Source organism: Armigeres subalbatus, chromosome 2 (assembly GCF_024139115.2).
Source record: "Armigeres subalbatus isolate Guangzhou_Male chromosome 2, GZ_Asu_2, whole genome shotgun sequence".
NCBI lineage: Eukaryota > Metazoa > Arthropoda > Insecta > Diptera > Culicidae > Armigeres > Armigeres subalbatus.
In genome coordinates, this window is record NC_085140.1 from 42,110,833 (window position 1) to 42,133,552 (window position 22,720).

Genomic DNA, 22,720 nt, shown 5'->3' on the forward strand with positions numbered 1-22,720 from the left:
ATCACGGGGATAATGCGAGTTAAAGTCGTCAACACTATCGTGCTGATAATTTGTAAAATTAGCCATTTAATCGTTAGTGTCAACTTGAGAGAAAATCTACGCTGATACAAATCAAATCACTTAACAACGTTGATGCAGCCAGAGGAATGTATTGACAGCTTGATTTTTTCAAAATCACTTCTGGATCTTATCGCTGTAGGCTTTGCACTATCATCTTTCCTTATCCATACACACTTAGAATATTTTACAGTATACGGTAATTTTTTACCGAACTTTCAACAGCTGAACGTACGGTAATCTGTTCGGTAATTCAAACAATTACCGAACGTTCGGTACTTGAATACTTTGATGAACTGTCAAAAATACCGTACAGTTCGGTTATCAGATTTTGATGATCTGTCAAAACAACCGTACGTTCGGAAATTTCTGGATGGCATGTACCGAACCATGTCGGTATTTCTTTGTTTTTAATCAAGAATTTTAGATTGTAATCTTTCTGATGAAACAATACTAATTGGCAATGATATGTATATTTTATTATTTCGTGTTCGTACAAAAAACAAAACATCAAGGCAGCGCGTGCAACAACCCTGCGTCTCGATACCCAGAAAAAACTAATCATAAATCTCAAATGCTGTCGGAAGTCCGATTTCTACCGAGTATGTAAGCATTCGCCAACATTATGTTATCAGCGCAATCAATGGTCCGGGTCACGAACGATGAGTGTCGTTGCATGGGAGCGAAGTTTTCTGCAACCTGGGCATGCGAACATTGAAAGAAACGTTCTTCAAATGTGCTTTTAAAATATGGTTAATTTCAACATACTCACTTTCTTAAAGACGCCAAGTTTTCTGAATGAAATTTTACTTTCACTTCCACTTTCACTTCTCTAGGCTTTAATTCCGGCCGCAAGACAAATTTTTCATAGCCGATCACTAATACTGGGAATTCTACGGTAATTCACCCAACATTTTACATTTTGTTCGGTAATGTGCTTACCGTATTCAGTAATTGTTTATTTTTACCGTATGAATTGTATTTTTTTCTACCGAACACGTTAAATTTATTTTGGCTTCACGGATCTTTCGGTAAAGTTTTACAAAATTACGGTAAAACGAATTATATTTACCGAAAAGTTGGTAAAATGTAATGTTTACCGAAGTATTTCGTCAATATTTTTACCGAACAGCAAAATCGATTCTTAGTGTGTATTATTCCTCCTCTACCAGACCAGACATATTTCTTAAAAAACCGTGGTCGGATTTCCATTTTTCGATAGACATTGATCAATTGAAGACAACAGTCTTCCGTATTCTTTTTTCCTGGCAAAAACATGATTTTTGAATTCCGAGTTTTTAAAAGTAATTTTAATAGGAATTAACGGATGCGATATTTTTTTATTTGTATACATTCTTTCATATCCTGCATATTTACAATACGTTGATAAACAGTAGCACAGTGCGGAGTACAGAAGAACATGTTTTCCTTCATACGCGAAACAGCACTGCCTACGATATTTCGGCACTTGTAGTGCGCCTCGGAGAAACAATACATACATGTTACTATTTTATTTCGATCCTTTTCGATACAATTACAGATCACACAACAAATAATATCTTGATTCATCACAAGCCCAAAAAAAAAAAACAAGCAAAACAGGTTTTCTTGGATGACAATGAACCTATGCAATGGACCCATTCTGTTTTATGTACCACAAAGGAGTTGTACCACTTTCGAAACAAATCGAAAGATCTCTGGTTACGCGTGTAGATTTTAAGGCCTATTATAAGGTTTTCTTGGATGACCGTGAACCTATGCAATGGACGCATTCTATTCTATGTACCACAAAGGGGTTGTACCACTTTTGAAACAAGTCGAAAGATCTCTGGTTACTCGTGTAGATCTTAAGGCCTATGGTAGGGTTTTCTTGGATGACCATGAACTTATGCAATGGTTGCATTCTATCCAATGTATCACAAACACAGGTCAAAGCTCCAGGAGGTTCTCGAAAACCTTTAAATACTTGAAAATTATGATGAACGTCTTACTGTGCGTCATCAAGGATCTGCACTACTTATGATTTCTTGATTTCTTGACGTATCAAGAACATCTTAAGGCCTCAGTACTCAAACAATTGGACGACCATGATAACGAAAACAATTTGGACGACCCTAATACCAAAATTGGTAAAAGACACATCTTAAGACTAAAAGTGAGTTAAATATCAAACTTTGCTTACCTAAAAGATTGCAAACTTTTTTTACGCTCCAAATTCCAAATAGCGCTCCCTCTTTTTACGCTCAAAATTCCAAATAACGCTCCCTCTTTTTACGCTCTGATTCAATTTACGCTCCCCCGTTTTGGGCGCAAAAAGAGGTTTTGCAGTACGAGACACTGAAGACGACCTTACTGTTGAGGTCGAAATACGTATCGGTCAAGGTACAGTCAAGTGATTGATTGATTGGATACAAATCCAGTCGGAATCCTTACAAGTTGGTGTCATTTGTTGAACGGATCATTTGACAAAAATTGTTAACCAGTTCTGCCAAACGAACGATTTCGCCTTTTTGGCCAAATTTTCAATTCGGCAAACCGATTCCGATTCCGACTCCGATTCCGATTCCAATTACGACTCCGATCCCGATTCCGATTCCAATTCCAATTCCGATTCCTATTCCGATTCCGATTCCTATTCCGATTCTGATTCTGATTCTGATTCTGATTCTGATTCTGATTCTGATTCTGATTCTGATTCTGATTCTGATTCTGATTCTGATTCTGATTCTGATTTTGATTCTGATTCTGATTCTGATTCTGATTCTGATTCTGATTCTGATTCTGATTCTGATTCTGATTCTGATTCTGATTCGGATTCGGATTCTGATTCTGATTCTTTGGGAATCAATCGGAAGCTCTACGAAATTTTGGCGGTGTTCTACAAAGCTGAATCGGCGTGGAAAGTTCTAAAACAGCGGCATGACATATTTTAAACGGCGGCGCGCGATGCAAAAATGTCTGCGGTCAAAAACTGTCGACGGTGACGGCACACACCTCTAACCATATTCCGATGAAGACTTCATCGGAATTGTAATTATTGATAAAGTCCTGACCCGATTGTCCTGATCCATTTTACTTCAGTTCAATGTAATCGACTCGATTATTTCTCTATACTCGCTCGACTCAACTCCGACGAACAATTTCTCGGCGATGGATGCAACACTGAATCATGAGTATCTGAGAAGGATTAGTAAGAGTAGGCTTATACTTATACTGCCGCTAACCGCAAGTCGAGCACATCTGTATATGGGGCTCCATATACAGATGTGCTCGACTTGCGGTTAGCGGCAGTATAGGTCGCTTCTTATGCGGATCTTTTTTTACGCGAATGTTTTTGCAAACCCTCAGAAAATAGTAAAAAAAGAAAACGTTAAACATTTTTTTCTCATTGAATAGTTAAATGATAGGGAAATTAACCCTACGAGGATCGTTTTCAACATAATCTTACGCATTTCATCTAACGCCAATACGTAAATACCATTTTCTATTAAACGCATCTCCTAAAAGACGCATCTAACCCAACTCATAGCCTAGTGTTTCTTTTGGGTTGTTACTCTTCGTAATCATTACACTTTACGTATGAAGGTAATCGGAACGATTCCTTATTCCCACTTTCCACATACCGTTGGTGATTCCAATAGCGGTTTGCTCCTATTTTAAACATTGTTGTGATTATTTTCCGTTTGAAATCAGTAAATGTACATTTAAAATAAACCTATTAAATATCCCCTGTCATAAGACGAGTTTGAACAGTCCCATTGAATTCCACCACTTAATTGTATCCTGACAGATACGTATTTACCTACTTAGTATAATCTTCAGGTACTTGTACTTACTCGACTTATGCTATTTATTTCATTGATGCGCTTAATGCTTAATGCATCAAGCGAGTAGAAATAAGCACCGTAGTAAGATAAGTACCTAGATAAATTATTATACCTACGCATAGTATAAATAGTGTAAGCTGCGATCATTTTCTTCAAGTCGAGTCAAGTACAAGACACTGAAGACGGCCTTACTGTTGAGGTCGAAATACGTATCTGTCAGGATACAATTAAGTGGTGGAATTCAATGGGACTGTTCAAACTCGTCTTATGACAGGTGAAAACATTCCACTAAAAAGCTCAAAATAATTTTCTTATCTATTAAATATTCTAAGCGTCCAATCGATAAACAGCCTTGAAGCATAATTGTAATTGTAAAAGATCAAAGGAAATTAATAAAGATATTCGTAAGTGTTGTTATTCTTTCCAAAAAACGCACCGCCACGGTACTATACCTCGACCTGAACCCGAATCTGGTTGAGAGTAGTATTCTCACGTCCTGCCCACTCTCGTGAGCTGGCACGGCGTTTGATTTTGGGGCAACACCAACGGCAACGACAGGATCATGGCCGGGCCCTGGCAGACCGCTCGCTCAGTCGTACGAGAAAAGCTCCAGCGAATGGAACAGCACACGCCAAATGCTGCACCCAGCACTGCGGACATGGACGGTCCGGATCGTTGCTCCAGGTCCAGCTGCAGCTGAATCAGCGGAACGCATTACTGTCGATTTAGTGGTGATAAGCTAGCAGCTCAGTGAGTTTTCTAAGTGATTTAGAATACGATTTCTGGTTTCCGAAGGCGTGGTAGCTGGGGTCCTAGGGCCAAGCGCAGTGTGATTGTGGAGTAGATCGATAGCTCAAGGTGCGGAACACCTCGCTGGTGGAGAGCGAAAAAATTACGATGGGAAGGATTTTATCCTGTGTGAGCTTTCAAAGGCTGCTGGACCCGTCGGATTGATGGTGGTGTTAGTGCGCAGGTGCCACAAAGGAACAATTTTGCACACCGAGTGGGAAAGCTCCGCGACGACCAGGATTTTCCTAGTATTTTGGGCTGTAAGCTTTCGGTTTCATCGGGGGGTGGTTGCAAGAGAAGTAGAGCGAACGGCAAAAAGAATGAGAGCAACATCAGGATGATGACCGAATCGGTATCGAAGCTTGTGCGGTTCTGATTGTCGGGTGCTATGGTGGAACAGTTGACTGTAGAAGAGTATGCCAGAGAGAAGGAAACATTTTGCGCCGCGGAGCTTTCGGAGCGACTTTTCCAAGTGTGTAGTTTTTTTGTGTGTCCCACCCAAAATATTCTAGTCTGAGATAGAAATCCAGCCAGATATGGCTGTTATTTTCGCAAGTGAAATGAAATTACATAAAATTCAGGACAGTTGAACAAAACAGGGGCCAGAGTCCCTTCTGGAAAGGGAACGCGCTCGGATTGGGGTGTGTTTTGCGTAAGGTTTCGGTTGCAGGAGAAATCTTGCTTGGATTTGGAATTTTTCGTACGACGATTATAAAAGTAAGGTGAAAAATGTGAAACGTGATGATCAGTGATTCAAACTAGGTGTGATGGCAGCTGATGCGAAGTGAATCTGGGAAAACCACCCAAAGCTGTGAATTTGACTAAAAGATGCGGATTGAAAATAATTTGATCTCGGACAATTTGCCAGGAAAATTCTCGGGACCTCGTTTCTATGTGTCGGGAGCTTTCGGCCCAGTTTTCAGTTCGGAGTGCTATATTTCTTTATTCTTTTCTTGTCTTACTTTCTCGTCCCTAGGATAAAAGAAAATGTATTCGATTAGCTGTAGTTGCGTAGGACGATTCGAAGGCATAAATATTCTAGCAATGCGAAAATTTGCTCGGTGAAATGAACAAATTACCGAAGAATTCGGGGTGACCAATAAAGCAAGCAACTTCAGTGTGTGTGGTGGTGGTGAAGAGTCGAAGACGACGACGTCGAAGAAGAAGAGAAGAAGAAAAAGTGCTTTAAATAGATGGTTGGAGGTTAGCAAAAACCCGCAAGGTTTGACCAGAAATCGCCAGAGCGGACCCACAAGCGCAACGGCCAGGGGTATAGCAAAATTGAACAGCATCCCTCCCCTGATCCCGAGACTTGTGGGAAGATGAGACGTATCGAAAGGAGCACATAAATTGACAACAGCAACATCCAGCTTTTACCTCAATTTTCCAACACAGAAAAAATCAGCAGCAGCAACAACAACAACAACAACGTAACTGAAGCGAGAATTGAGATCACTGCTTTTTGCGAGAGCAGAAAGTAACCTACAACATACCATCGGAGCAGAGGGAACCATCCATTTAGACGACGCAGTAACTAGAAGAGGTACACGACGGAGACCTCTACGGCTCTCAGCGCACGGGATCCAATAACGAAACTGGTCCATTTAAGCTGGGAGGAATCTAGACGCACGGAATCAACAAAACCGCAAAATGTCACTGGAAATCGAAGTGCCGCACATCAGGTGCCCCTCGTTAGGTGTCTTCATACTGACACTTAACCTGGCGCTGTTTTTGCCTCAGACTATTAATAGGACACCGCCATATGTGCTCGCGGGGTAAGTAAATTAGCGAATAATTAGGGGGAAAATCAGGTATCCCATGCTTTCTAAATTTCCCAGCGGAATTCCAGCTTTGGTTTTCGGTACATGGTCATATATATTGGTCATATGTGGTTGCCGAGTGTGTGTGTTTTTAATGAACAAAATTAAACCAGCCCGTGGAAGATAAGACAATCTAGAAGTTATTACTTAACACAAAAACACCAAAACATAATTGGAAGTATGTACCATGAACATATGAGATGTTTCCATAACAAGGGAAGAAATGAGCATTTTTATCTCAAAATTGCAATGAACAATGCAAAATTTTCCGATATAGAAATTGAATATCAAATACTTAATTGAAAATAAGTAAAGACGATAGCGTGGGTCAAACACGGAACACATACCTACAGGTTAATTTAATAAATAAAATATCAAATAAAAAATGTTTTTATTTATTAAATCATATCAGACAAAAGCCGGACCACTGGAGTTCGTACTGCAAAGGCAACTCCAAGTCTTCTACATTCAGCTTTGTCCATGGCTGCCAGCCAAGCAGGCTCCGAAAATCGTGTTCCATGAAAAAGTTACGTGGAATATGTTGAACATGTCCATCATTAGCTTTGTTTAAGTAATGATCAAGCCGAGCTAAAAGGGTTAATCGATACCGTGTCTGTCTCATGCGCAAAAAGTAGTCTTGGGCTCAATCCTTAGCATTTACTGTTTTACCTACTTTGCATTGATCTAGTTATTTTTGTCAATTTCCAGCTACGACTAGGAAGGAAAATGAAAATTTCTCGAGTAGCACACATGTTGAATACAAGTTTTTATGATTCAAATTAAGTCGTATATGATTGTATATTGCAACCAAGTCCGTCTAAATTGTGCTGATAGGATCGTCTCCACTTCTATTAAACTCGTAGCAGTTCTATTCAAATTTATTTCTATATTTTGTAAAACTATCCTTTTGATGTCTACCCAGATTTACTATTACGTTGCCAAACCTTCCTGTTTCAAGCAGTGACGGGAAATGTCATTTCTATGTCGTGAGACTACATAATTGGCTAATAACTTTTTTCACAAGTTATTTACAATTATATTTTTTTATATAAACATGTGGCTCATAAAGGATCCTAAAACATTTTCTAATAAATCATTTGTTTAAATCTGATATTGGCGGCGTGAGATCCAAATTATTGTCAATTAACGTTAATTTCATGACATTCCGTGACATTTGTCTAAAATTTGGCTCTCATGGCTCACACTTTGTATTCTAGTTCTAGAATCCTTTCAGTATTACATGTTAATCAAAAAATCCTAATTGTAAATAAATTTAAAAAAAAAAACAACATATTAGTAATAGCAATCCCATGACATTTTTGTGACATTTCTCATCACGGTTTCAAGTGACTGTGGCTTGGAGTATCCCAATATTTACAAAGTCTGGACCGTTGGGGGCTCAAATGAAAGCTTACGGTATAACAAAAGAAAAATTGTTCTATGACAACTCTGGAACATGACATTACGACGCATTTTATGAAAAAGTCTTTTTTTATAGGTTTTATAGGTGAAAGTTCTATATTGAAAAAAAAATCTATGTAACCCATCCATTTAATATTGTCTACATTTTATCTAGGGTCCTAACAGTTTTAGGCTCAGTACATTCAAAGTCAGTAGGGAAAGCACCTTTTAGGCTATCGACTTCGTCATAATTTACACATTTATGAAAATCGAACCTGAAGGATGAAAACATATGTTTGGAGAATCAGAATATTTATGAAATATGCAAAAATATTCACTGCCTACCGGTGGGAATCGAACTTTACACCTCTTTTATGCAAGTCGGGTGCTCTACCACTATGCTACGTTAAACTTAATGCTACCCTCATTAAGTTACCCTAGCAGTAATGTAATAAATACGGTCAAACCCCATACAGTAAAGTGACCAGAATTGTCTTGGTACAATCCGAGACGCATTATATATTTTGAAAGTGAATCAAAGAAATGTTTCTCCTATCAATCTTCAACACCCAGTATGATGCTAGCTACCCGGTTTCATAGGAACAAGTACTCTTTAAAAAAAAAAAAGTTAAATGGAAACTGTACCATAATGTAGACTTTGTGGCCGTGCTAAAGCTCGATCCACTTAGTATTTGGCCGTTTCTTTACAATTACTGCGGCGCCTCTGGTGGCCATACCGAAAAGTAAAATACATCACATCGTTGCGGAAGGTTTGTTTAATTTAAAATGAAAGTTTCATCAGTATTGATGCTCACGTTCAAAAGTTATCGAAAATGGAACGCGAGAGAATGGGAACAAATTTTGCACACTCACGGTGGAAATCCAACATGGTCAGGAGGAATGATTTCAAAGTATCTAAAATTAACGAAATTGACTGTAAAAACTGTCAAACGGAAACACTATTGCTGGATCGCGTAACACAAAACAATCGTAGAAGTGGAACATACGACCAGAAACAACAAGTGAAAGTCTACAGAGCAGTTTGGAACCATTTTGGGATTTCCTTGCATGATTTAGCGAAAAAGTTCAAGAAAAAGTTGCGCTATACAGCACAGCTCAAATAATCTGTCGGCGTGAAGGTTTCAAGTCGTATGATGTCCCACCAGCGTGTACCAACAGCACCCTGAAACAGAACCTGGTTGCCAAACATCGCGCAAGAATGCTGGTCGAGCAAGTTCTGACGAAATACAATTGATGTATTTTGATGAGCAATGAAATTAATATTAAAATTGACTTTCAATTCCCGGGACACAAGTTTTACCTTGCCAAATGGAAGGGTAATGCCCCAGGAAAATTCAATTATGTATATGCAGGCAAGATTGCCCACAAATTATGTCAAAGCATCTGCAGTTGTGGAAAGAAAACTAAAGTTTTCATCACTGGAGCGACCATAAATGGGCAAATATACAAGGAGGAGTGTCTTCAGAAGCGATTTTTGCCATCATTTCAATCACACGACTGTCCGGTGTTGCTTTGGCCTGACTTAACAAGCTGCCATTACAGACGGGATTTGATGGAATGGTATGAACCGAATGATAATGATGTTATTGAAAAAAACTATCAACCCACTAAAATGCCCAAATTTTCGTCCCAACGAAAAATATTAGGCAATTATCATAGGGAAACTTGAGAAATGATGCAAAACAATCAGAAAACCATCTTAAGCGCATTTTACACCTCCCGTGAACGTGAACGTGAACAAACTGTTTTTCGATAATAACTTCTTGATACATACTCAAATCGTGAGGGAATCATGTTCAAATGAAAGGCAGATGCTGCATTTAGTAGTGAGATGCATAAAAACATGAAAAACATCAATAATATCAGATTTATGAGCATTCCACGGTCATGCCTGTGAAATCATCGTGAAATCGTATCTGCGGTGAATTCATCGCAAGTGTAAACGCGACGGTGAACATGAACGTGGAGCTGTGGTGAATTCAAAAATACAAGGAGAATAGATTGATTTGGATTGGGAGTTCACACCGACCGAGAGTGTTTACTGTTCTCGTTGAATCGGTTTCGTTGGGTTCCTGCTTTGTGTGTCGCTGTCGCCCATTTTAACACTCGTATCGGTTTGGTCGGAAGGAAACTAACTCAGTAGTTTCTCATAAATGAATTGTGTTTCTTTTGTTATTATTTGGTAATATTATTTTTCCTTTTTAATTATTTATTATTTTAATATTTCAATCATTCGTATATTCAATCGAAAAATTTATATTTTCATAGATAGATTACTTCATTCATAAAAAAAATCTTTTTTTTTTCTTCTTCTTCTACCTCTTCAATGGCTCTATATTACCACTGAATCTTGGCCTGCTTCTTTACTCAATATTTCATTAACATTTCCACAGTTATTATTTGATGTTTCTATTATGTACCCGTCCATTTCATGGATATGTGTCTTATGTTGCAAGTACAAAGATACGCTATGGCCAGTGAGTCGAGATTGCTGAAAACCCGAAAAAAATCTTTTAGACGGCAAAGAAAATCGAGAATACTCCGCCTTTGCTGACTAGGCTAACTAGAAACCATTGTATTCATTCATAATTTTTTTTTATTTTATGATTCATATTTTATTTAATAGTTAATTTATATACAAAAGAAATACGACTGGAAGATTTGGTTTCTTATTGGTGTTTTATTTTTATTAAATTGTATTAATTTATACGGGTCTCCAGTTAGCCTTGCGAGCAAAGGCGTAGGATTCCCAACACAAATGGCGAGTTCGATTCTCGGTCCGGCCTAGAATGTTTGCGGGTTGGAAACATTATCGGCTCCCTTCCAGTGTATAGTGTATCCATTTTACTTGCCACACATACATACTTATGCGATTGACAGCTTTCAAATTATTACTCTAGAAGGTAAGCCAAGTTTCAGTGGAATGTAGAGTAGGGTGGTTCAAAAAATCGATTACTAATTATTGGAAAGATTAATTGAGATGCGGTTTTCACTGAGTGAAAGCTGTTGAGTATTCCTTTTAGCTATGTAGGTTTTCTTTTAACCTGCGCTTGATGGGGAAACGTCATCAACAGTATAATGAAAAAATAAATTTCTCCATACTAATTTGCATGCAAACTTGAAACAGCTTGTGCTAAATCAGTTTTATTCCAAATGAGCTCAAATTTTCAGAGGACACTCAGAACATAAAGGTAAAGGTAAAGAATCAGATGAGCACTGTGGAGCAAAATCGTTTTTTTTTTAACCACCCTAATGTAGAGCCAATGCACAATGGGAAAATCCGATTTCGAAGGAGGATTTTTTTTACTTTCTTTACGAGCGATTTACAGAAGAAATCAAGGGCTTATTCGAAAGAGAATTTTCCAAGAAAATTCAGTGAGTGCTGTTTCATTGGACGTGGAACACTTCTGTATGTAGATATTGAGCATGTTTTGCCCCAATGTTCCATATATCACGAGTTTTCATATTTTTTCTATATTTTATCTTTAGGAAATTTCTCTAAAATTGTGTTCATCTCTTCACTGTGGATCCATAGAGGTGCACTAAATATGGTAATAGTTAGAAATTTAAGGGATTTAGGGGTCAAATAGGCATCAAAGTGCATTTTATGTGAATTTTTCATGTATAAAATATCATGTATAAAATATTTACAGATAATTGTTGATATTATTGTCCAAAAATGTTGTACAGACATTGATAAATGTTTGTGAAACAAAAACTAATGAAGTAAATCATTTCGCAAATGTTTTGTTTTGTGATTTATTGGATAAAACACGATTTCTAAATACTTCTCGATAGAGCCGATGCCGAACATTTTCAAACCATACCCGAGCTCAACAACTACATACAGTAGTATCCCGCGTCTATGAAAAATCACTTACTGAATTTCTTTGAAAATTTTCTTTTGAATAAGCTCTCATTCTCCTCTGTCGTCCGTGAAAACAGTTATCCTATTTTGTAAAAAAAATATGTATATTTAATGAGCTTTTAGACTTGTATGACCCCAAAGTCCCATATAATTCAATACATTCAATGAAATAAATGATTATTTGTTATTTTCATTATATTATTGGCAAATATCATTTATATTAATAGTATTTTCAGTTTCGCTGGTAACAAATCGCGTCGATCACTTTTTATGCACCTTTAAAATCGTCGCCAATATCTTTAATTTAAATCTGTGTTAATGCAAAGCCAAATCATTAAAACATGCAAAAAAAAAGTACTCAACTTCTGGAAATAATCTGATTATTGAAATCAAACAATTTTGTTCGTAGTTGATCTGACAGATCTTATGGCCATGTTTGCTGGCGACAATTTGCTTTGCGACGATTTCAAATTGACGCGGCCGGAAAATTCAAATAAAATGCATTTTGACGCTTATTAAACACCAAAATCCCTGAAATTTTCAACTTTTTCCAGCAAAATATATGTAGTGCCCTTCTGTCGATCCACAGTGAAGAGATAAACACAATTTTAGAGCAATGTCCTAAAGATAAAATGACAAAAAATATGTAAACTCGTGATGTATGGGACATTGGGGCAAAACGGCAAAACGAGCCTCATAACTACATACAGAAGTGTTCCACGGCCTTGATTCTTAAATTCTTTGGAAAATTCCTTTTTGAATAAGCCTTTAATCTCTTCTGTAAGCTGTCCGTAAAGAAAGTTATTATTTTTTCCTCTTTTGAAAGCGGATTATCTAGTGTGCAATGAAGGAAAAAATATATTTTTTTTTGTGTATTTTTTACAACACCATCATTATTGTTCATTAATTATAATTTGTTCATTCGTTTATTTATTGAGTCACTGATTTACAAGGTTTCAAAATAAATTTATTGATTTATCATTTTTTGTTGTTGATATATTAGATTTTTGAGTGATTAGTTTATTAATTTCTTACTTTTCCATATAGATAGCAAATCATGAAAATATTAGACAGTTATGCTTGCAGCGGCAGTTTAGTAATTTATTAATTATTAATTGATTAATTTATCATTTTTTTTTATTCATCAATTTAGTAATTTATTATCTCTTTGATTTATAAATTTATAATTTTTTTTATTTATCAATTTGGTAATTTAATAATTTATTAACATACCTTTATAAACTTATTATGAAATATTTTTTATTATTTTACTATTTTTTTTTTTATTATTTCATTATATTTATTTTTTTATTCAATAATTTATAAATTCATTCGTTTCTGAATTTATTAACCTAAAAAATTATCCATTTATTAGTTTTCAAATCAATAATTTTGTAATTTAATCGATTGTTCATTTTTTAATTTATCAACCCATTAATTTTAAGTCATTCATTTATTTATTTATTAATTCTTTTGTTTATTCAAAGTCTTAGCTATATTAGTTATAAATGCTTGGCATACTTTTTCTGCTTTGCTACTACTGAATCATTTGATATGCTTCCGATATGCTTGTGCATCGTCTCTGTCGTTCACGGTGAACAGATTTTCAGAATGCTTTTGCCATTCGAACGTGAACGAGCTCCGTGGATTTTTTTTACCTGATTTACCAGAGAAAGCTTCTCTCCTCTCTGATATATACACCATATACGCCATATCCACCACAGCGATACAGGGAGAATGGAGAATCTAACAAGATGTGTTGATTGCCTCTCTGTCGTTTTCATCCTGTCTGTCTGCTGCCCTTGTTCTTTTTTTGGTACACTCATGCTCATATGCTCTTTGCGTTATGACCGTCCACGAGGTACAATAATTAATAATAATTATCATTCAGAATGTTTGTGATTAGGTATACCTATATGAGTTTATTCAATAAAGTTGTTTATTTGAAACAGTTTATGTGAGTAATTTACATAATTTGGATAATGACTATCAACCAAATCTTAGCACAGCAAACATTATTGAACACATATTAAGACTTTCAATAGTTAACACAACAATTAAATATGGTACGGATATACGATACGTGATCAATTGAATTTTATACACGAAAACTTGAGCAAAAATTGGGATTTTTTATTGGCGAACTGGTCAAATATTCAAACATTAATTAACACTATTCGAACAAATGAATAGTAAATTTAAAAACAAAATGAGATGAAGAAAAGTATTAAACAAATGTAAGCCAAAAGAGAAAGTCAAAAAATCATATCTAGCAAAAGTGAAAAAAAAAATTAAATACCTAACTCCTCATCAAATTAAACTTGTTACTACATGTCAAAACCAATCCTTCAAATGGGATAGAAGTCACTAGATAGAAGATTAGAAGAAATTACTTCTCTTTTCGGAAATTCGTATTTTCTTAACTATAATTGCATGATTGAAAATTATTGTATTAATGTGTGGAACAGAATGAATCATGTGAATTACATGCTTCGTGGGTAGTTTTGCCAGAACTCCTTTGATGCGAACCAGTCGAAAGATAATATTTGGATTCAGGTCAATTGATCACCGGAACTTGTTAATTCAGCTTTGAACGGTGCAAAATGAATACATTTGGTAGCACAGTTGAAAATTTGCCACTCAGAAATCATTAAGTATATGTACCTACTGGCTTTTCATAACAAAATTCCCGAACATTTAAACGAAAAGATTATTACCCACTCAAATAATTCATATACATATATGCGACAATATGTTTCATTTTTATTTTCTTCGTTTACTACTGCACACTTACTTGCTGCCTGCATTCGTAGGCAATAATTCAACACTTCCAACTAGACTCGATTGTCCACGACGATGTTCACTGTGAAATTATCGCTCTTTCTCACCTCTTGTTCATGTTCATGTTCACGGGAGGTGTACAGAGGGCTTTATATGGAGAAGTAGTGTGAAAAAATGACAGATTTAGTTGACCGTTCTACTGTGCAAAAATAACAAGTGGTATTGAGAGAGAAAGGCCGAGATTTCATCCGAAATGCCAATGGATCATTTTTTATATTTTTTCCTTCAAAGTTTATTAAATTCCCTGTATAATTAAACTTGACCCACCTTTTTATGAACTGTTTCGGCAAAGAAATGTCTAATTTCGTGCGGCCAAATTCTAAGTGGATCAAGCCTTATTAGCGACGCGTATGAGCGTATTGTGTAATATGTGTAGATTTTACACATTTTCGAAAATCTCATTTTTATCAGATTCAGCCGCGGACTCAGATCCTTCAAATTTAAATCGTCGTCATGATCTAAACTTTTTCGAAATACCTTCAGACATTTTGGAACCTACAGATCTTACAAATCCTTGATCTACAAGAACGGCGTCGAACGAAATATTTTGATAAGAAAATTATTTTGAGCTTTTTAGTGGAATGTTTTCACCTGTCATAAGACGAGTTTAAACAATACCATTGAATTCCACCACTTAATTGTGTCTTGACAGATACGTGTTTCGACCTCAACAGGGGGGCGTCTTAGTGTCTCGTACTTGACTCGATTTAGTCGAGTCAAGTACGAGACACTGAAGACGGCCTTGCTGTTGGGGTCGAAATACGTATCTGTCAAGATACAATTAAGTGGTGGAATTCAATGGGATTGTACAAACTCGTCTTATGACAGGAAATATTTTGAATTAACGTGGAATTACCTCGTTGTGCGCCAGCTGTTCGCAAAAATTGTACTGAGGTCACGTTTTTCCTAGTGTAAAAAATCAGTCTCAACAAGTCTAGGATAGTTCACTACTAACGGTTTGTGTATCTTGGACGCAAGATGGCAGATTGAAGCTGCATGTATGGATTTGAAGACAGCATTCGCTCATGATAGCTCTGTGCTTTGGTTCAGATCATATCTGATGAACAGCTTGTTTCGAGTTGCTCGCCGGAGTCGGAATTATTCTTTTCAACAACTCGAGAGCTCCACCGGACAGTAACCCCAGTTAATACAAGATAGTATATGATGTCACATAAGATGCTAAAGTACAGGCCATATGGCTAATTCCCCATAAAATATGTATGAATATCGCCTCCATTTTGTTGCATCATATACGATTTTGTGTTGACTGAGAACCTCGATCCACTGCTTTTTATAACCGATGTCTCGCTGTTGCTATCTGCCAATTTCTGCTTATTTCACACAGATGACAAGAAAATTTACATAATGATTTAATAATTAAATCATGGGTTTCTTGGAGTTTCAAACTATGATGCGTTGCTTTGCAGATTAGTGTTCACGTTATTTGTTGTGCGCAAGTGTCGAAAAATGCAAATTCATTTCGTACCACCTATACTCACATTCCTGAGATTTTTTTGTTATCTAGAGTCTGACAAATCAGCTCAACTTTTGTTGATCTTCTAAAATACTTAGATTCTCTAATATTTACGGATATTGTCTAGAATCTCAAAGTTGTTAAAACCATTTTCAAATTCAATTCACCCTCTGGACTGCTCATGTTCGTTTGATTATTCGGATCTGTTACATCAGGTTTTCTAGACATCCCATTTCCTACAGTTTCCATGGACTCTCCAGACTCTACAGGTTCATCAGGGACTGTCCCGCATAATCCGAGACGTCTGGTCACGTTACCCTACACGGCAATTGCGGCTTAATCACACTCATTCATATTGACCCCTCTCAAGCAAGTGTTTTCTGTTGTAGCCCACAGTATCGGAGTGTGTTTGTTCAACAGCCGATGATTGCTACGACATTGTTCATAAAAGTAAAAAGTATGACGAAAGTCGATAGCCCAAATTTGTAGAAGAATACCTGATGACAATCCGTCACATAGGTATTATCCTTTGAGTATGCGGGACAAAGTCGAGCGCTACTATAATCGGATACAGCCATACGCTATCACCATGAGTCGTTGCAGCAATCATCGGCTGGTAAACAAACACACTTCGCAGGACGACAACTTCATTATTATTTTTGCCTTTCTCGTATACTAAGTATACGTAAAGGCTATAATTTCACTCCAAAACCAAACTTTTGATAGAAGGCTCGGAGACCCATAGTGTTATATACCAATCGACTCAGCTCGACGAATTGAGGTGATGTCTGTTTGTGTGTATGTATGTATGCGTGTATGTGTGTATATGTATGTACAAAATTATGTAGACACACTTTTTGGAACTTAGCATTACCTGATTTACTCGCAACAAGTTACATTCGACGGGTAATGCGGTCCCATTGTATGCTATTGAAAGTTGGCCCGATCGGACATTGCATTTCGGAATTATTGAAAAATCATTGTTTTTTTCCAAGGGTCCCCATTTGGAAAAAAAAAATTTCAAAATCGAAAAAAAATTTTTTTTCAAAAATGGTGGAAATGCATAGTAATTAATGCAAAAACATGCAAAATGATAGAAAATATGCGATCTATCCCCCTAAAGTGCTTTTTTGACCTTTCCTATGTGATTTTTTCAGTACATTTTACGATGCAAGAGAAAGGCATCATCGCCGCTAGGTGGATTAATCTGGGTTTTTTAATACAGCCTCACAAATATTTTTCCAGGCCAAAATCAACGCGGAAAGTATTTTCGGCGTGTACATTTCGAGGCCAGTGACGTATTACAACAGAAAAGCGTCTCGCGTTTCGCAGGACGCTTGCTGGTCACATTAGTTTTAAATGATCCAGCAAACAAGCCCTTGCAGTGTAGTAAAGGGGTTTTTATGTCTTTATTAAAGATATTTTTAAAGATATAATTAATTTAGTTCAAAGACAAACCAAGCAAATTTTCATCTGCCAATGGTCGTAGCAGAAAGCGTCAAAATAATTTTTCAGAACGCTCCGTTTTCAGTATTCGTAAGCCAAATACCTAGTTTGTAATGAGTGTAGATTGTTCTCATTGCCAGAGATTCCATAGAAGTTGGATGCTAAATATATCAATATGCTAAACAAAAATGCTCATAATTGATATGAATGTTATTCTTTTACGTGTTAAATTGAATTTCCCACGATTCAATATTTTATTAATAACTTTTCTTGTCAGCGTCAAATTGTTTCGCAACGAAGACGATCGGTTCCCGTGCTAAATTTTGATTTTAGAGCATAATGGGCAACCTTGCGGAAAGGATTTCTACAACAGTTACTGTTTCATATTAAAATTTCATACAAACTTCAAACGGCTCGTGCTCAGTCAAATTACAACCAAACTTGCAAAAAATTAGGCGGGAATATTAAAATAGGAAATGTCATTGATTAAGCATAGGGAAGCGAAAAAGTCAAAATTAGAATCACTCTATTGTACGTTTATCCAACCAGTCTTGCTAAGTGACGATGTTAGTAAATAAAAAAAGTGAACCTGCTACATTTATAATTGGAATACATATTTATTTGGATTGTAGTGCAATCTATATCATTACTAAGCTTACGAAAATGTTGACGGATCTTCAATCCTTTTGTCAGCAGAAGCAAATAGAGTGACTATTTGGCACCAGGTCCACGGAATAAAAATTACTTTTGATCTCTGAGTTTTCTATGAAATATAATATTATCTAAATATAAACTATAGTTTTTTGTTTTCTATAGAACACTGTTCTAGTTTCGTTACTAACTAGCTGCATGTACCCGGCCTTGCTCGGGGTTGCCAGTTTTATTCGCAGTTTTTTCACAATCGGAAAATGAATAAACCAATTGGTCAACCGGAAATTTGTGTTTTCTTATTAATACTTAATACATCATTTGATTAAAAGAAGCCAGATTGAAAACATTGACTGATCCCATTGACAATCCTAAAATCGCCTCATTCCGGGCAAACGTCTATTTCTAAAAAAGTAAAAACATCCACCTATGCCTTATTCCGGGCAAACGCTTATTTTTAAAGAAGGGATCATATTCACCATCCAGAAGGAAACCCATTATTCATTGCTTTTCAGTGGACAAACCATGATTTCGATGAAGGGTTGAGTTAATCGATAACTAAACAATACAACTCCCCCACACCCTTCCCTTTTATCCTTAACTCACTATCGTCGTCTCTTTAATATAAAAAATGTGTGTTCCAAATTTGGCTGAAATCGGCCAAGGGGTTCAGAAGTTATGCTGGAACATACACACAAACATACAAACATTGAGTTATATATATCAGAGCATTAGTGATTAATCATAGATTTAATCATGATAATGGTTTATTTAATCATTATTCATTAATCATAATCATAGAATTTTACATTTAATCATTAATCACTAATCATATTCATAATTGTTTTGAGTTTATTCATTAATCATCAATTTTAATCATTGCATACCTCGCTTTTATTCATTAATCTTTAATCATAATCATATAATTTTTATACCTTTTAATAACTCAATTTGAAATAAAGGATACTTTATCATTGATCACTATGCAAATCATTCAATTTGATCATTCATCATCATTAATAATTAATCATATCAATCGTTAATCATTAATCATACACATAATGTGTCAACATTCAATCACGATCGGTAATCGTTAATCATACTCCACCGTTTTTTCTTTTTCATTATTCATAATCGTTAATCATTGTCAGAAAAGAAGAATCGTTAATCATTATCAGTCATCATTGTTAAAAATGAATAAATCATTAATCATAATCTTTAATCATAGAGTTGAATGATTTAATCATAACACATTTAATCATTCGTTGGAAGCTTTATTCATTAACGCTCTGATATGTGGATTTCTATGGCCCTTCTACCCTTTCAATAAACATCTATTAAAAATAGAGAACATTTGTACCAAATCTGGTTGGATTAGGTCCTGGGGGTTGGGAGTTACACTGAATTGCTCGTTTTCTAAAGATAACCCTTTCCCCCTTACCCTCCCTCTTTTCCCAATGACCATTCCACCCCCTTTGTTATCTTATCCTTAAGATAGAGAATGTGTGTACCAAATTTGGTTGAAATCGGTACAGGTATTCAAAAGTTACACTGAATTGCCAGTTTTTTTGAACAATGCCCCTCCCTCTTTTCCCAAATTCCCTTCCCATAGGATCGGCTCCTCATCAGGTATCAGAACGTCGGCTCCAGGGGCACGTTCACCTCAATTTGGGAGATTTGTGCCATCGCCTTCACAGCCTTTTTCATCACACACCTGACGGAAAAGGAAGTGAACAAAAAGGAAAGGAATGTGGATGGGAGAACGAAGGGAATGTTTGGAAAAGGGCCCTTGAAGAGGGCATACAACGCATAAGCGTACAAGAGCTTATAGCTCCTTACCACAACGGGTTATGAACAACAAAATACTCTGAAGGTTCAGGTTTCTGAAGTCAATTTCACTAAGTAAGTGTTTACCAAATATTTGGAAGCGCAATTGTGCATAGACTGGGCAGTTACATATTAGATGATAAGAAGTTCCATAATCGGATTCACAACTATCACAAACAGATGATTCAACGCGTTGAATATTTGCCATGTGATAGTTCAGTCGGCAGTGACCTGTCAAGGCCTTAACTAAGACACTGCAATTCTGTTTAGACAGATTAGCTAAATAGCTTGCTACTACCGGAGATGGCTCCCGGATGTACAATTTTGTTTGATGACACGAATCCAGACTATTCCAATGCCATTTGTGCTGGGCTCAGCCTAAGAGTTGATCAAAAGCTTCACCCAACACTTGGATATTGGAATAGCTGGCTCAGGACCAATAAAGTCATGCGATGCTCCGTTACGAGCTAAATCATCAGCCAATTCGTTTCCAGCTATGGAAGACTGGCCAGGTACCCATATAAGGTGTAAAGTATTAACTGAATTCAGTTTCTCAATTTGAGTTCGACATGCGATTACTAACTTCGACCTTGAGTTGGCCGAGGCGAGAGCTTTAATATCTGCTTGGCTATCTGAACAGAAGATTACTTTGCCCATAATGCGTTGCTGCAGTGCAGATTGCACTCAACACATGATGGCAAATATTTCCGCTTGAAAGACAGTGCAGTGTGTACCCAGTGAGTGTGACTGTTCCAATTCCAGCTCACGTGATTAGACGCCTGCACCTGCTCTAACTTCGAGGAGGGAGCCGTCAGTGTAACAAACAATGCTGTCTGACATACTTCTCTCCAAATAGCCAGATGTCCACTCATCCCGCGAGGGGAATTGTGTCGAAAATGTCCTATAAGGAAAACTACTAACTTGTGTGAGATCACTTGGAACAAGGAAAATTTTGTCCCAATTAACCATAAGCGGTAACAACGAAGTGTGTGTAGAACTGCGGTTTACAGGATTCTCTTCCATAAAACCGAGTACCCATAGTCGGCAAGTACAAGAAAATGCTTCTTGTTTGAGATGTATGTGTAGTGGGGCCACGTCGAAGAGAACCTCGAGAGCAGCCGTGGGAGTCGAAGAGAACGCACCAGCCATTGCCATTAGGCACATCCTTTGAAGATGGCCTAATTTATACTGAATTGTCCTCACTTCCCCCTTTTGCCACCACACAAGACATCCATAAGCCAAAATTGGTCGTACAACTGTTGTGTAAATCCATTTGATATATTTGGGTTTAACCTTCTTCGGATATTAGAAAAAACTTACGAATAAGATGTTGGGGTCATATTGACCCAGAAATGTAAATGCTTATAAAACAGTCAAATTATAACCGAATTGCAAAGTTTATATACCGTTCAAAAGATAAACTCATCAATTTTGTGGCTATGTGGTGATATGCTGGTTCTGGAGACAATGGCCACCGGGAAACGACTTCCACGGGGACCTTGTCGGTCATATAAGGGGAACATAAAAATCGCTCCATATATGCCATTCGATCGCTAATTCTCCATAGATTCTCTTAAAACGGTAATGTATGGTCCATGAGAGGGCTTCCGATGAAAGTGGCCACTCCTGGTACATGCAAGGTGCCCCCGGGGAACCCACAGGAGGGGACATTTCCGTTTTAGCACCAAAATATGCCGTGCGGCGGCTCTTTCGTCATGATTTTCTACCAAACAGATGGTTATGCGCTTGAAATCGATAAGTGACCACATTGGCCACTCCTGGTACATGCAAGGTGCCCCCGGGGAACCCGCTGGAAGGGACATTTCCGTTTAAGCACCAAAATATACCGTGCGGCGGCTCTGTCGTCATGATTTTCCACAAAATATATGATAATACGCTCGAAATCGCCACAGTGACCACATTGGCCACTCTTGAAGCCTATGAGGTGGAACCCGTAAAAGGGGACATTTCCGTTTTAACACCAAAATATGTCGTGCGATAGCTCTTTCGTCATGATTTTCCACAAAATAGATGATTATGTGCTCGAAATCGATAATTGACCACATTGGCCACTCTTGGAACCTATGAGGTGCCCTTGGGGAACCCGTAGAAAGGAATATTTCCGTTTAAACTTCAAAATATGCCATGCGGTGGCTCATTCGTCATGATTTTCCACAAAATAGATGATTATGCGCTCGAAATCGATAATTGGCCACATTGGCCACTCTTGGAGCCTATGAGGTGCCCTCAGGAAACCCGTAAAAGGGGACATTTCCGTTTTAACACCAAAATATGTCGTGTGGCGGCTCTTTTATCATGATTTTCCACCAAACAGATGGTCATGCGCTTGGAATCGATAAATGATCACATTGACCACTCCTTGTATATGCAAGGTGCCCCCGGGGAACCCGTAGGAGAGGACATTTCCGTTCTCTCACCAAAATGTGCGGTGCTGGGGCTCTTTCATCATGATTTTCCACAAAATAGATGATTATGCGCTCGAAATCGATAAGTGACCACATTGGTCACTCTTGGAGCCTATGAGGTGCCCTCGGGGAATCCGTAAAAGAGGACATTTCCGTTTTAACACCAAAATATGCCGTGCGGCAGCTCTTTCGTAATGATTTTCCACAAAATAGATGATTATGCGCTTGAAATCGATAATTGACCACATTGGCCGCTCTTGGAGTCCACCAGGGGC

General features: G+C 37.2%; 1 protein-coding gene across 13 annotated transcripts in view; it reads left to right on the forward strand.

Annotated features, from left to right (window-relative positions):
• Positions 1-4,489: 4,489 nt before the first annotated feature.
• Positions 4,490-22,720, forward strand: part of LOC134218489 (gamma-aminobutyric acid receptor subunit beta) — a 269,248-nt gene continuing 251,017 nt past the window's right edge. For 6 of the 13 annotated variants that reach the window (XM_062697553.1, XM_062697551.1, XM_062697562.1 and 3 more), the window contains exons 1-2: positions 4,490-4,634; positions 5,650-6,448. In XM_062697553.1, the coding sequence (XP_062553537.1) occupies positions 6,324-6,448 (125 nt within the window). In that variant the 5' untranslated portion in view covers positions 4,490-4,634; positions 5,650-6,323. The other 7 variants (XM_062697555.1, XM_062697557.1, XM_062697559.1 and 4 more) reach the window with 7 other exon arrangements.